Source organism: Ammospiza nelsoni, chromosome 16, assembly GCF_027579445.1.
Source record: "Ammospiza nelsoni isolate bAmmNel1 chromosome 16, bAmmNel1.pri, whole genome shotgun sequence".
Taxonomy (NCBI): Eukaryota; Metazoa; Chordata; class Aves; order Passeriformes; family Passerellidae; genus Ammospiza; species Ammospiza nelsoni.
This window is the reverse complement of record NC_080648.1, coordinates 3,343,826-3,358,738: the sequence shown is the minus strand read 5'-3', so window position 1 is coordinate 3,358,738 and position 14,913 is coordinate 3,343,826. Positions and strand designations below refer to the sequence as shown.

Sequence of the window (14,913 nt, the reverse complement as noted above, 5' to 3'; positions counted from 1 at the left end):
CAGCCACTGCAACACAGGCAATGCCAGCTCAGTAGGGAAGGAGTTGATTTGGACCCTTTGACAACAGCAGTCTCATCTTCCTTATCTAGTTTAGAGCAGAGCAGCAAAATGCACAAAAAGTTTCCTTTGGCATACAAGAAGGACCAGGATGTTCTGTCACTTCAGAATTGCCTTGGAATTACAGGAGCACAAACAGTGTTAGAGTAGACTGTAATTGAACAGAATTGTAGGAACATATTCATAGTCATCTGCTGCATTGAAGAAAAAATTCACATATACTAAATCACAATTTATGTAAGACAGAGTGAAGAAGAGCTTCAAAAGAAAAGATATTGAGTTTAGTCTTTTCATTGTTGTTCCTGAATCCCAAGGCTTCTTGATGGCACTAGAAAGCTCTCCCCATACGATTTTCTGTGTTTGTATCAGAGCATTTGCATTCCCACGTTTGCACTTTCTCCTCTGAAATGTGCTGAGCACTGTACTGAGCCTGTTCCTCTAGAGAATGACTACCACGCTATGTAGACTAACTGTTGTTTGATTGATGTCTATGATGCATGAAATTCTCAGAAAGCCTCCCTCAGGATTTTATGTGCTGAAGTGATGCAGTTTAAGTGTTGTAAATTGGTATAACTCTGGGGTTAGAAACTGAAAAATAGAATTAGACTGAAATAAGTGAACAACATCACTACTTTGGGGAGACAGAATTTTTGTAGATATGTTCCTTCCGGAAAAAGCCCTGACAAGACTTTTTAAAATTATGCGACTGTTTCACTGTGTCCTCTGTCTGATGCAGTGAGGGGTAGGTTCAGCGCCTGAGTGTGGAGATGCAGCCACTGAGGTGCTCATTAGCAGGCCGATGCTGTCACTATGGCTCTGTCACTGTGCGAATTCGCCTGCTGAGGGACGAGGCTTTGTCTTCCTGGGTTGTGCCTCGTCTTTGTGCTGCCCTGGTTGAGGCCGCGTTCCGTTGCCGGCCCCGGCTGTCTCGCTGCCTTCGGGATCGCGGGCCGGGCCGAGCGGCAGCGCGGGCTGCGGGCGGCGGCGGCTGCAGTCCCAGCGCGCACCGCTGGGTGGTGCCCTCGGCCAAGGCGGCGCCGAGCGGCTGCGGCAGCGGAGGCGGCCGGGCCCGGAGCGGCACAGCCCGAGCGAGCTCAGACCAGAACCAGCCCAGCCCTGCCCAGATCAGCTCAGTTCAGCTTAGAGCAGCCCAGCTCAGCCGGGCGGAGGTGGCAGCGGCTGCGGCAGCGAGCGCTGCCCCGTGTCACGCGCTGCCGGCACACCCCGGCTGCGTTCCGGAGCGCCGGCCGGAATCTGAGACAGCGAGGGAAGGCGCCCGGCCCGCACTTCGCCGCTCTCCGCCCGCAATCGCCCGGGACACCCGCCGCGACACCGACACCGACAGCGGCCGCCGGCGCCGGCGCCGCGCCATGGCGCTCGCAAGGCAAGTGCTTTGTGTGTGTGCTTTGCTGGGGCTGCCGCTCGCTGGCGCCGAGCCCATCCGCTACTCCGTAGCCGAGGAGGCGGAAAGCGGCTCCCTGGTGGGCGAGCTGGCCGAGGATGCGGGGCTGACGCCGGCGCAGCTCTCGGCTCGCCGCGCCCGCCTGGTCTCGGAGGACGGCCGCCAGCATTTTCGCTTGGAGCGCGCCTCCGGCCGCCTCGTCGTGGCGGGGAGGCTGGACCGGGAGCAGCTGTGCGCCCAGTCCGACACCTGCATGCTCCCCTTCGAGCTGCTGCTCTCCAACCCCCTGCAGTTCTTTCGGGTCGAGGTAGATCTGGAGGATATCAATGATCATTCCCCTGTATTCCCTGAAAAACGAGTCCTTTTTGATATCCTGGAAACGAGTGAGCCAGGTTCACTTTTCCCTCTGGAAGTGGCTAGGGACCTTGATATTGGCAGCAACAAAGTCAAGGAATACCGCATCTTTCCCGAGAATGAGTACTTTAGTGTCTCCTATGGAAGTCGGAATAATGGTGACAAATATCTTGAACTTGTTTTGGAAAAGTCACTAGACAGAGAGGAGCAGTCTGAGATGGGTTTTAGTGTTATTGCTGCGGACGGTGGCTCTCCTTCCAGAAGTGGGACCATCGAAGTCTCTATTACCATTCTAGATGTAAATGACAATGCTCCCAAGTTCACGCAAGAGCGTTACATTGGGAAGGTTCTGGAAAACATACCAGAAGGCTCTGTGGTTCTGAATGTGCTGGCAACTGATCGAGATGCAGGAGTTAATGGAGATATCTCCTATCAGCTCAGCCAGGCAGCGGATCAGAGTGATTCAGCATTTGTGATTGATCCCATAACTGGTGAAATTAAAATAACAAAACCCCTGGACTTTGAGGCAGCACAGACTCACGAGCTCAGTGTGAGGGCCAGAGATGGTGGAGGGCTGTCAGCAATCTGCAAGGTGTTGGTGGAGGTGGTGGATGTGAATGACAATGCCCCAGAGCTGGTGGTCAGTTCCTTCAGCAGTCCCCTCCCCGAGAACACAGTGCCCGGCACGGTGGTTGCCCTGTTTACGGTCAGGGACCGGGATTCTGGTGCCAATGGGAAGATCTCCTGTGCCCTGCAGGATCAGCTCTTCTTCTCCCTGCGGCCAGCCTACAAGAATTACTATGAGCTGGTGACAGTGAGCGCGCTGGACCGCGAGGAGACGCCGCAGTACATCCTCAGTGTGACGGCAGCAGATGCGGGCTCGCCTCCTCTCACCAGCACGCACACCTTCACCGTGGACATCTCCGACGTCAATGACAATGCCCCCGTCTTCAACCAGACCTCCTACACCATGTACGTGCGTGAGAACAACGTGCCCACGGTGTTTGTGGGAGCCGTGAGCGCTGCAGATGCTGACGTGGGGCTGAATGCCAAGGTGAGCTATTCCCTGGCAGCAGAGCAAGGGCCAGAGCGGGCCTGGTGCTCCTGCATCTCGGTGAACTCGGAGAAGGGACACGTGTTTGTGCTGCGGCCCCTGGACTACGAGCGCTTGAGGCAGACCGAGGTGACGGTCAGTGCCTCTGACGCGGGCTCTCCTCCGCTGAGAGCCAACGTCACCGTGCGCCTGGTGGTGCTGGACGAGAACGACAACGCCCCGCTGGTGCTCTACCCGGCCCAGGAGAGCGGCCCGGCCTCCAGTGAGCTGGTGCCCGTGTCGGCTGAGGCGGGCTACCTCATCAGCAAAGTGGTGGCCGTCGATGCCGACTCGGGACAGAACTCGTGGCTCTCCTACCACCTGCTCAGGGCCACCGACCCAGGCCTGTTTTCCGTGGGCGTGCAAAGCGGCGAGGTGCGTCTCAGGAGGCCGGTGACAGAGAGAGACAGCGTCAAGCAGAAGCTGGTGGTGCTGGTCAGAGACAACGGCAAGCCCCCGCTGTCAGCCACGGCAGCTCTCAGCGCTCTCCTGCTCAAGGACTTCTCCGACGTGCGCCTGCCGCACAGCAGCCCGGCCAGCGAGGATCAGGCCGCCGCCTCCCTGACCACCTATTTAATCATTGCCTTGGTCTTTGTCTTCCTCCTCTTCCTCATCTCCACGGCAGTGCTGCTGGCTCGCAAGATGTGCAGGAGGAAGGAGCTGAAGGCTGGCCCCGTGCTCTATGCTGCCGACACCTTGCAGAGCGGCCTGGCCGATGCAGCCGCTGCAGGGACCCTGCCCCGCGCCTATTGCTACGAGATCAGCCTCACCACGGGCTCGGGCAACAGCGAGTTCAGATTCCTCAAGCCCATCCTGCCCAGCCTGCCTCCACAGCACTGCGCCGTGGGCCAGGGCCCTGGTGAGGAACAGGATTTCCCCGGTGTCCCTGTCAGCAGCGAGGACATGGCCCCAGACAATGCTGGCACTCTCTCTGCAGGACAGTTCAACGTTCTTTCCTTCAACTAGCTGGGGTCTGCACAGACTGAGGCTTCATGGATCTGGGGAGGAGAGCACCAGGACCACAGTGTGTGCTAATACTTCCTCCATCATAGATATGTATTTTTAATTGATTTATCCAACTTCCATCATATTCTCTTTGAAATAATTGTCTACCACTCCTAAAAGCAGCGAAGATTTTAAAAGAAGCCAAGGTTTTCACACTTAGTTTTTAATAGGTTTCGCCTTTGCTACTGCCTATTCTAATAAGATTATGTATGTGTTTAGCTCTCAATCTAGGATCTGCTTTCTCTTGCTGGCTGACAAGACAGAAGATCTTATTTTTCTGATCTTTAAGGCAGTATCACTGTTGGCCGAACCACTCATACTCTCACTGAAATGCGAAAAAATTTTCCCACCTCTGGAAAACCAGGAATTTTTGAGCCCGGTGTCTCAATGTCACATGAATACTGGGCCCTTTTTTGCCTGGCTTCTGGATTTCTCCTTATGAGATGTGAGCTCTGTGTGCTTGTCTTTCTTGTCAATCTGTTTGTCCATGCAGACAACATTGAATATCTGCAGATACTTCACAATTACTGCATGCTGAAGCAGGGCCTTGCTCCCACCCAGCCACTGCAACACAGGCAGTGCCAGCTGAGCAGGGAAGCAGGTGACTTGGACTCATTGACAACCACAGTCTCATCTTCCTTATCCAGCTCAGAGCAGAGCAGGAAAATGCAGAACTAAACCTTCCTTTGGCTTACAAGAAGGGCTTGGATGTTCTGTCACTTCAGAATTACCTTGGAAATACAGGAGCACGGAGGGTGTTACGGTAGACTGTAATTGAACAGAGCTGAAGAAACATGTCCATTGTCATTTCATGCATTGAAGGAAAAATCCAGAAATACAAAAACACTCATTGGAAGGTCAAGTCAAGAAGAAACTTTAAGAAAAAACATTGAAATTTGCCTTTTCATTGCTGTTCTGAGTCCTAATGCTTCTTAAAGGGAATGGAAGCCTGTCTCCACATGAAATTCCGTGTTTGTGTCAGAACATTTGCATTCCCATGTTTACCCTTCCTCCTCTGAAATGTACTGAGCCTGTTCCTCTAGAGGACGGCCACCCCATCTAGAATATTTGGTTGTTTGAATGATGTCTGTCATGCATGGAATGCTCCGAAAGCTTCCCTCACACTGTGATGTGCTGAAGTGATGCAGTTTAATATTGTAAATAGGTATAACTCTGAGGTTAGAAACGGGAGAGGGTTAGACTGAAATAAAGAGAGCACTGACTGCTTTAGAGGACACCGAGTACTTTGTAGCCAAGTTATTTCTGGGAAAGCCCGACAAGATTTTTCAAAATTCTACGAGTTACATGCTCACTGTGTCCCTTGAATGCAGCAATGATGGGTGGGTACAGAGCCTGAGTGGGGAGATTCAGTGTTCATTGGCATGTCCATGCTGTCACTAATCGTCCTATCTCTATGCTGTTTCTTCTGCCGGGAACTGCGGCTTGGCCCTTGTGGGCTGAGCCTGGTCTTTGTGCTGCCCTGGTTGAGGCCGCGTTCCGTTGCCGGCCCCGGCTGTCTCGCTGCCTTCGGGATCGCGGGCCGGGCCGAGCGGCAGCGCGGGCTGCGGGCGGCGGCGGCTGCAGTCCCAGCGCGCACCGCTGGGTGGTGCCCTCGGCCAAGGCGGCGCCGAGCGGCTGCGGCAGCGGAGGCGGCCGGGCCCGGAGCGGCACAGCCCGAGCGAGCTCAGACCAGAACCAGCCCAGCCCAGCCCAGCTCAGCTCAGTTCAGCTTAGAGCAGCCCAGCTCAGCCGGGCGGAGGTGGCAGCGGCTGCGGCAGCGAGCGCTGCCCCGTGTCACCCGCTGCCGGCACACCCCGGCTGCGTTCCGGAGCGCCGGCCGGAATCTGAGACAGCGAGGGAAGGCGCCCGGCCCGCACTTCGCCGCTCTCCGCCCGCAATCGCCCGGGACACCCGCCGCGACACCGACACCGACAGCGGCCGCCGGCGCCGCCGCCGCGCCATGGCGCTCGCAAGGCAAGTGCTTTGTGTGTGTGCTTTGCTGGGGCTGCCGCTCGCTGGCGCCGAGCCCATCCGCTACTCCGTAGCCGAGGAGGCGGAAAGCGGCTCCCTGGTGGGCGAGCTGGCCGAGGACGCGGGGCTGACGCCGGCGCAGCTCTCGGCTCGCCGCGCCCGCCTGGTCTCGGAGGACGGCCGCCAGCATTTTCGCTTGGAGCGCGCCTCCGGCCGCCTCGTCGTGGCGGGGAGGCTGGACCGGGAGCAGCTGTGCGCCCAGTCCGACACCTGCATGCTCCCCTTCGAGCTGCTGCTCTCCAATCCCCTGCAGTTCTTTCGGGTCGAGGTAGATCTGGAGGATATCAATGATCATTCCCCTGTATTCCCCGAGGATCGAGTCCTTTTTGACATCCTGGAAACGAGCGAGCCAGGCTCACGTTTCCCTCTGGAGGTTGCTCGGGACCTAGATATTGGCCGGAACACAGTCAAGGAGTACAGCATTAATCCTGAGAATGAGTATTTTAGAGCGTCCTATGGAAGTCAAAGCACAGGCAAAAAGCATCTTGAACTGGTCTTGGAAAAGCCGCTTGACAGGGAAGAGCAGTCTGAGATGAGTTTCAGTTTAATTGCTGTGGATGGGGGCACTCCTCCTAGAAGTGGAACTACAGAAGTAAAAATTCTCATTCTAGATGTAAATGACAACGCTCCCAAATTCACAAAGGACGAGTACACAGGGCAGGTTTTGGAGAACATGCCAGAAAGCTCTGTGGTTCTGACTGTACTGGCAACAGATCCGGATGCAGGAGTTAATGGGGACATCACCTATCAACTGAGTGATTCAGTGGGACAGAGTGAGTCTGCATTTGTGATTGATCCCATAACTGGTGAAATTAAAATCACCAAACCTTTGGACTTTGAGGCAGCACACACTCATGAGCTCAGTGTGAGGGCCAGAGATGGAGGAGGGCTGTCAGCAATCTGCAAGGTGTTGGTGGAGGTGGTGGATGTGAATGACAATGCCCCAGAGCTGGTGGTCAGTTCCTTCAGCAGTCCCCTCCCCGAGAACACAGTGCCCGGCACGGTGGTTGCCCTGTTTACGGTCAGGGACCGGGATTCTGGTGCCAACGGGAAGATCTCCTGTGCCCTGCAGGATCAGCTCTTCTTCTCCCTGCGGCCAGCCTACAAGAATTACTATGAGCTGGTGACAGTGAGCGCGCTGGACCGCGAGGAGACGCCTCAGTACATCCTCAGTGTGACGGCAGCAGATGCGGGCTCGCCTCCTCTCACCAGCACGCACACCTTCACCGTGGACATCTCCGACGTCAATGACAATGCCCCCGTCTTCAACCAGACCTCCTACACCATGTACGTGCGTGAGAACAACGTGCCCACGGTGTTTGTGGGAGCCGTGAGCGCTGCAGATGCTGACGTGGGGCTGAATGCCAAGGTGAGCTATTCCCTGGCAGCAGAGCAAGGGCCAGAGCGGGCCTGGTGCTCCTGCATCTCGGTGAACTCGGAGAAGGGACACGTGTTTGTGCTGCGGCCCCTGGACTACGAGCGCTTGAGGCAGACCGAGGTGACGGTCAGTGCCTCTGACGCGGGCTCTCCTCCGCTGAGAGCCAACGTCACCGTGCGCCTGGTGGTGCTGGACGAGAACGACAACGCCCCGCTGGTGCTCTACCCGGCCCAGGAGAGCGGCCCGGCCTCCAGTGAGCTGGTGCCCGTGTCGGCTGAGGCGGGCTACCTCATCAGCAAAGTGGTGGCCGTCGATGCCGACTCAGGACAGAACTCGTGGCTCTCCTACCACCTGCTCAGGGCCACCGACCCAGGCCTGTTTTCCGTGGGCCTGCAAAGCGGCGAGGTGCGTCTCAGGAGGCCGGTGACAGAGAGAGACAGCGTCAAGCAGAAGCTGGTGGTGCTGGTCAGAGACAACGGCAAGCCCCCGCTGTCAGCCACGGCAGCTCTCAGCGCTCTCCTGCTCAAGGACTTCTCCGACGTGCGCCTGCCGCACAGCAGCCCGGCCAGCGAGGATCAGGCCGCTGCCTCCCTGACCACCTATTTAATCATTGCCTTGGTCTTTGTCTCCCTCCTCTTCCTCATCTCCACGGCAGTGCTGCTGGCTCGCAAGATGTGCAGGAGGAAGGAGCTGAAGGCTGGCCCTGTGCTCTATGCTGCCGACACCTTGCAGAGCGGCCTGGCCGATGCAGCCGCTGCAGGGACCCTGCCTCGCGCCTATTGCTACGAGATCAGCCTCACCACGGGCTCGGGCAACAGCGAGTTCAGATTCCTCAAGCCCATCCTGCCCAGCCTGCCCCCACAGCACTGCGCCGTGGGCCAGGGCCCCGGTGAGGAACAGGATTTCCCCGGTGTCCCTGTCAGCAGCGAGGACATGGCCCCAGACAATGCTGGCACTCTCTCTGCAGGACAATTCAACGCTCTTTCTTTTGACTAGCTGGGTCTGCACAGACTGATGCTTCATGGATCTTGAGAGGATGGGATCCAGGCTGGTGCATTGGGTAATGATTCTTCCTGATTATATATTTTTTTTTCTTATAGGTTTAAACAATTTCTTGAAAATTCTATTTAGCGCTGATATCTACCACTCCAAAAAGAATTACGAAGTTAAAGAAGCCAAGCTTCTCTCACTTATTAAGTAATTGGATTCAGCTCTGTCACTGCCCTTTCTAACAGGTTTTAAGTGTGTGCTTATCAATCACACCTCTGCTCTTTTTTTTCTTGCTGGCTGACAAGACAGAGGATCCTTTATTCTGAGCTTTGGACGATATCAAATAATATCCTCACTGAAATGAAAGAGGCCCTTTTTGTGCTTCATGATAGCTCGCAAGTTGTAAGTATTAAGTCACAACATCATGTGGGCACTAGGCTCTTTATCCCTAGATTTGGGTTGTCTCTTTATGAAATGTGAGCTCTGTGTGTTTTGCTTTTTTATTTCTACCTTTGTCCATGCAGACATTGCATATCTACAGATGCATCAGTAGTGATGCCTGGTGAAGCAGGGAGTTGCCCCCACCCAGCCACTGCAACACAGGCAACGCCAGCTCAGTAGGAAAGGAGGTGATTTGCACCCTTTGACAACAGCAGTCTCATCTTCCTTATCTAGCAGAGAGTACAGACACAAAATGCACAACAAAACCTTCCTTTGACTTACAAGAAGGGGTTGGGTGTTCTGTCACATCGAGATTGCCTTGGGAATACAGATGAACAAACAGTGTTACAGTAAACTGTAATTGAACAGAGCTGTAATATGTAACAGAGACATGTTCATTGCCATTGAATGCAATGAAGGAAAAATCCACAGTTATTAAAAGACAATTATAGGAAGGAAGAGTCAAGAAGAACTTAAAAAAAGATGTTGTGTTTGCTCTATTCATTGTCTTTCCTGAATCCCAAGTCTTCTTGATGGGACTGGAAAGTTATCCCCACATGATTTTCTGTGTTGTGTTAGAGCATTTGCATATCCATGTTTGCTCTTTCTCCCTCTAGCAACTGAAATGTACCGAACACTTTACTGAGCCTGTTCCTCTAGAGAAGGACTGCCACCCCATCTAGACTAACTGCTTGTTAGAGTAATGTCTGCAATGCATGAAATGATCAGAAAGCCTCCCTTATGCTGTGATGTGCTGAAATGATACAGTTTAATGTTGTAAATTGGTGTAACTCTGGGATTAGAAACAGAAAAATATTTTAGACATAAATAAAGAGAACACCCTGACTGCATTAGTGTAGACAGAATATTTTGTATAGTCATTCTTTCTGAGAAGACCTGTCAAGGTTTCCCAAAATTCTGGGAGTTACTTACTCAGTGTGTCCTTTGTTTGAAGCAATGTTAGGTGTGTACAGCTCCTGAGTGGGGTGATGCAGCCAGGAGAGTGCTCATTTACATGCCAGTGCTGTCACCATCACCCTATCCCTGTGAGGTTTTTCCTTTGGTAGAATGTGGCTTGGTCGTTGTAGGCTGTGCCTCGCCTTTCAGCTGCCTTTTTTGTGCTTCTGGAAAGCAAGGGATTTACAAGTACTGAGACGCTGTGTCACATGGCACTAGACCCTTTCTTCTTTGGATTTTGGATGCCGCTGTCGGAGATGTGTTCTCTCTGTGGTTTGCTTTCTTGTCACTGTGACAAGACAAGACAAGCTTTCCTTTTCATTCATACATTGAATATCTGCACATGTTTCAGTAGTGCTGCCTGCTGAAGCAGGGAGTTACTCCAACACTGCCATTGCAACACAGGCAGTGCCAACTCAGTAGGGAAGGAGGTGATTTGGACCCTTTGACAACAGCAGTCTCATTTCCTTATCTAGCTCACAGCAGGGCCACAGAGTGCACAACAAAACCTTCCTTTGGCTTAAAGAAGGGCTTGGATGTTCTGTTCACACGGGATTGCCTTGGAAATACGGCAGCATAAACAGAGTGGACTATAGAACTGAACAGAGCTGTAACATGTAACAGAAACATGTTCCTTGTCAATGAATGCATTGAAGGAAAAATCCACAAATACTGAAACACAATTATTGGAAGCTGGAGACAAGAAGTGTTGGGAAGGATGCAAATTTGACCAGAAAGTCTCACAGTTCTGTGTGCTTGGTAGAAAGATTTTTGAATGTATCCTCTGAAGAATGAAGAGAAATGAAAACAAGTTTTGATACAGAAGAAAAGAATTGCTGAGCCAGTCTTACTGGATAACCAAGGAGGCAAAAGGTGTGTTCGTCAGAATGGGGTTTTATGGCTAAGAGCAAAGGATAAACCCACCTCCAACAAAAGATGTTTTTACCAAGCAGAAAAACACCACAGGCAAACAGACATGGCGATGTTGCAAATGGAAAAAAGGTCTCAGAATTTTGCACAGCAAGAAAACTGAAAAACAACTTCTAGCTTAAACTGTGACAGACTAACTTCAAGTGATTGGAGATTAGTAACATGAATATGGTAATTATAGTCATTATGATAGTCTACAGGTAAAAGTTAAGATATAGATAGGTTCTTGTATTAAGATGCTCCGCAAAGAAAATTATATTATGCATTGAAACCAAAATTAAAGGGTCTTCAGACTTGTCTGCAGCTGGAGATGACAGCAGTAGGCACAGGCTCTGATGGCTGTGACCTTTGCCTTTTGTAACATCTTGGATAAAATAAACTGCACTTTGAAGAGCTGCCTGGAGTCCTTTGTCTCCCATTCAGGCTCTTACGAAGAAGAGCTTTTTAAAAAAGACATTGAGAATGCTCTTTTCATTGCTTTTCCTGTATCCCAAGATTTCTGGATGAGGCTAGAAAGCTGTTCCTGTTTGATTTTCTGAATTTGTGCCTGAGAATTTGCATTCCCATGTTTACCCTTTCTGCTCTGAAATGTACTGAGCATTCTACTGAGCCTGTTACTCTAGAGGATTGTCATACCCTGTAAAAACACTGGCTGTTTGAATAATGTCTGCAATGCATGAAATACTCCAAAAGCCGGCCTCACACTCTGTTGTGCTGATGTGATACAGTTTACGATTGCAAATTGGTATAACTCTGGGATTAGAAACAGAAAAAAAGCTGTTAAACTGAAATAAAGAGAACACTCTGACTGCTTTAGTGGATAAAGAACACTTTGAAGAGGCGTTCTTTCTGGGAAAGATCCTTCAAGGCATTTCAAAATTCTGCGTATTATTTCTCACTGTGTCCCTTGTCTGAAGAATGTTAGGTGTGTACAGTTCCAGAGTGTGGAGATGCAGCCGGGAGAGTGTTCATTGGCATGCCAGTGCTGTCACCAATCGTCCTATCTCTGTGCTGTTTCTCCTCTCTTGGAATGCGGCTTGGCTGTTGTGGGCTGAGCCTGGTCTTTGTGCTGCCCTGGTTGAGGCCGCGTTCCGTTGCCGGCCCCGGCTGTCTCGCTGCCTTCGGGATCGCGGGCCGGGCCGAGCGGCAGCGCGGGCTGCGGGCGGCGGCGGCTGCAGTCCCAGCGCGCACCGCTGGGTGGTGCCCTCGGCCAAGGCGGCGCCGAGCGGCTGCGGCAGCGGAGGCGGCCGGGCCCGGAGCGGCACAGCCCGAGCGAGCTCAGACCAGAACCAGCCCAGCCCTGCCCAGCTCAGCTCAGTTCAGCTTAGAGCAGCCCAGCTCAGCCGGGCGGAGGTGGCAGCGGCTGCGGCAGCGAGCGCTGCCCCGTGTCACCCGCTGCCGGCACACCCCGGCTGCGTTCCGGAGCGCCGGCCGGAATCTGAGACAGCGAGGGAAGGCGCCCGGCCCGCACTTCGCCGCTCTCCGCCCGCAACCGCCCGGGACACCCGCCGCGACACCGACACCGACAGCGGCCGCCGGCGCCGCCGCCGCGCCATGGCGCTCGCAAGGCAAGTGCTTTGTGTGTGTGCTTTGCTGGGGCTGCCGCTCGCTGGCGCCGAGCCCATCCGCTACTCCGTAGCCGAGGAGGCGGAAAGCGGCTCCCTGGTGGGCGAGCTGGCCGAGGACGCGGGGCTGACGCCGGCGCAGCTCTCGGCTCGCCGCGCCCGCCTGGTCTCGGAGGACGGCCGCCAGCATTTTCGCTTGGAGCGCGCCTCCGGCCGCCTCGTCGTGGCGGGGAGGCTGGACCGGGAGCAGCTGTGCGCCCAGTCCGACACCTGCATGCTCCCCTTCGAGCTGCTGCTCTCCAATCCGCTGCAGTTCTTTCGGGTCGAGGTGACTGTGAAGGATATCAATGACCATTCACCCGTTTTCCCAGAAGTTCGAGTCAGTTTTAGGATCCCTGAAACGAGCGTCCCGGGTTCCCGTTTCCCGGTAGAGGGTGCGCGGGACCTCGATATTGGCAGTAACAACATCCAGGCGTACAGCATCTCTCCCGAGAATGAGTACTTTAGCGTCTCCTATGGAAGTCGCAGTGAGGATGACAAATATCTGGAACTTGTATTGGAAAAGCCACTAGATAGAGAGGAACAGGAAGAGATGAGGTTCAACGTTATTGCTGTCGATGGGGGCTCTCCCCCTAGAACTGGGACCACAAAGGTAAATATTGTCATTCTAGATGCAAATGACAATCCTCCCATCTTCACACAGGAGGTGTACGTTGCAAAAGCTTTAGAGAACATGCCAGAAGGCTCTGTGGTGCTGACTATTTTGGCAAGTGATCCAGATGCAGGAGTTAATGGGGACATTTCCTATCAACTCAGCCAGGCAGTGGGAGAGAGTGACTCAGGATTTGTGATTGATCCCATAACTGGGGAAATTAAACTCACAAAACCGCTGGACTTTGAGGCAGCACAGCATCATGAAATCCGTGTGAGAGCCACTGATGGTGGAGGGCTGTCAGCAATCTGCAAGGTGTTGGTGGAGGTGGTGGATGTGAATGACAATGCCCCAGAGCTGGTGGTCAGTTCCTTCAGCAGTCCCCTCCCCGAGAACACAGTGCCCGGCACGGTGGTTGCCCTGTTTACGGTCAGGGACCGGGATTCTGGTGCCAACGGGAAGATCTCCTGTGCCCTGCAGGATCAGCTCTTCTTCTCCCTGCGGCCAGCCTACAAGAATTACTATGAGCTGGTGACAGTGAGCGCACTGGACCGCGAGGAGACGCCTCAGTACATCCTCAGTGTGACGGCAGCAGATGCGGGCTCGCCTCCTCTCACCAGCACGCACACCTTCACCGTGGACATCTCCGACGTCAATGACAATGCCCCCGTCTTCAACCAGACCTCCTACACCATGTACGTGCGTGAGAACAACGTGCCCACGGTGTTTTTGGGAGCCGTGAGCGCTGCAGATGCTGACGTGGGGCTGAATGCCAAGGTGAGCTATTCCCTGGCAGCAGAGCAAGGGCCAGAGCGGGCCTGGTGCTCCTGCATCTCGGTGAACTCGGAGAAGGGACACGTGTTTGTGCTGCGGCCCCTGGACTACGAGCGCTTGAGGCAGACCGAGGTGACGGTCAGTGCCTCTGACGCGGGCTCTCCTCCGCTGAGAGCCAACGTCACCGTGCGCCTGGTGGTGCTGGACGAGAACGACAACGCCCCGCTGGTGCTCTACCCGGCCCAGGAGAGCGGCCCGGCCTCCAGTGAGCTGGTGCCCGTGTCGGCTGAGGCGGGCTACCTCATCAGCAAAGTGGTGGCCGTCGATGCCGACTCGGGACAGAACTCGTGGCTCTCCTACCACCTGCTCAGGGCCACCGACCCAGGCCTGTTTTCCGTGGGCCTGCAAAGCGGCGAGGTGCGTCTCAGGAGGCCGGTGACAGAGAGAGACAGCGTCAAGCAGAAGCTGGTGGTGCTGGTCAGAGACAATGGCAAGCCCCCGCTGTCAGCCACGGCAGCTCTCAGCGCTCTCCTGCTCAAGGACTTCTCCGACGTGCGCCTGCCGCACAGCAGCCCGGCCAGCGATGATCAGGCCGCCGCCTCCCTGACCACCTATTTAATCATTGCCTTGGTCTTTGTCTCCCTCCTCTTCCTCATCTCCACGGCAGTGCTGCTGGCTCGCAAGGTGTGCAGGAGGAAGGAGCTGAAGGCTGGCCCTGTGCTCTATGCTGCCAACACCTTGCAGAGCGGCCTGGCCGATGCAGCCGCTGCAGGGACCCTGCCCCGCGCCTATTGCTACGAGATCAGCCTCACCACGGGCTCGGGCAACAGCGAGTTCAGATTCCTCAAGCCCATCCTGCCCAGCCTGCCCCCACAGCACTGCGCCATGGGCCAGTGCCCCGATGAGGAACAGGATTTCCCCGGTGTCCCTGTCAGCAGCGAGGACATGGCCCCAGACAATGCTGGCACTCTCTCTGCAGGACAGTTCAACGCTCTTTCCTTTGACTAGCTGGGGTCTGCACAGACAGAGGCTTCATGGATCTTGGGAGGAGTGGATCCTGGCTGGTGCATCGGACAATGATTCCTCAAGATTATATCGGTATTTGCGATTGGTTTAAACAATTTCTTGAAAATTCTTTTCAAAGGTAATGTCTACCACTCCAAAAAGAATTATGAAGTAAAAGTAGTGCATCTTCTTTCGCTTTTTAAGGAGTTTGATTCAGCTCTGTCACTGCCATTTCTAACAGGCTTTAAGTGTGTTCTTACCACTCACTTCTCTGCTCTT

At 54.2% G+C, this 14,913-nt stretch overlaps 3 protein-coding genes across 3 annotated transcripts; all 3 read left to right on the top strand.

Moving 5' to 3' along the window:
* Window positions 1–1,421: 1,421 nt before the first annotated feature.
* On the top strand, window positions 1,422–3,872 carry LOC132080342 (protocadherin beta-15-like). Its single transcript, XM_059483451.1, has one exon. The coding sequence runs from the start codon at window positions 1,428–1,430 to the stop codon at window positions 3,870–3,872; it is 2,445 nt and encodes an 814-aa protein (XP_059339434.1). The 5' UTR covers window positions 1,422–1,427.
* A 1,993-nt stretch (window positions 3,873–5,865) lies between these two features.
* Window positions 5,866–8,316, top strand: LOC132080421 (protocadherin beta-15-like). Its single transcript, XM_059483588.1, has one exon. It carries the CDS (start codon window positions 5,872–5,874, stop codon window positions 8,314–8,316), a length of 2,445 nt encoding a protein of 814 aa, XP_059339571.1. The 5' UTR covers window positions 5,866–5,871.
* Window positions 8,317–12,186: 3,870 nt separating this feature from the next.
* On the top strand, window positions 12,187–14,637 carry LOC132080408 (protocadherin beta-15-like). The gene has a single exon (XM_059483570.1). The coding sequence runs from the start codon at window positions 12,193–12,195 to the stop codon at window positions 14,635–14,637; it is 2,445 nt and encodes an 814-aa protein (XP_059339553.1). The 5' UTR covers window positions 12,187–12,192.
* Window positions 14,638–14,913: the final 276 nt, after the last annotated feature.

What these genes read in the sequence shown, in the direction of transcription:
- LOC132080342 (XM_059483451.1), top strand. Translation starts at nt 1,428, where the DNA reads ATGGCGCTCGCAAGGCAAGTGCTTTGTGTGTGTGCTTTGCTGGGGCTG.
- LOC132080421 (XM_059483588.1), top strand. Translation starts at nt 5,872, where the DNA reads ATGGCGCTCGCAAGGCAAGTGCTTTGTGTGTGTGCTTTGCTGGGGCTG.
- LOC132080408 (XM_059483570.1), top strand. Translation starts at nt 12,193, where the DNA reads ATGGCGCTCGCAAGGCAAGTGCTTTGTGTGTGTGCTTTGCTGGGGCTG.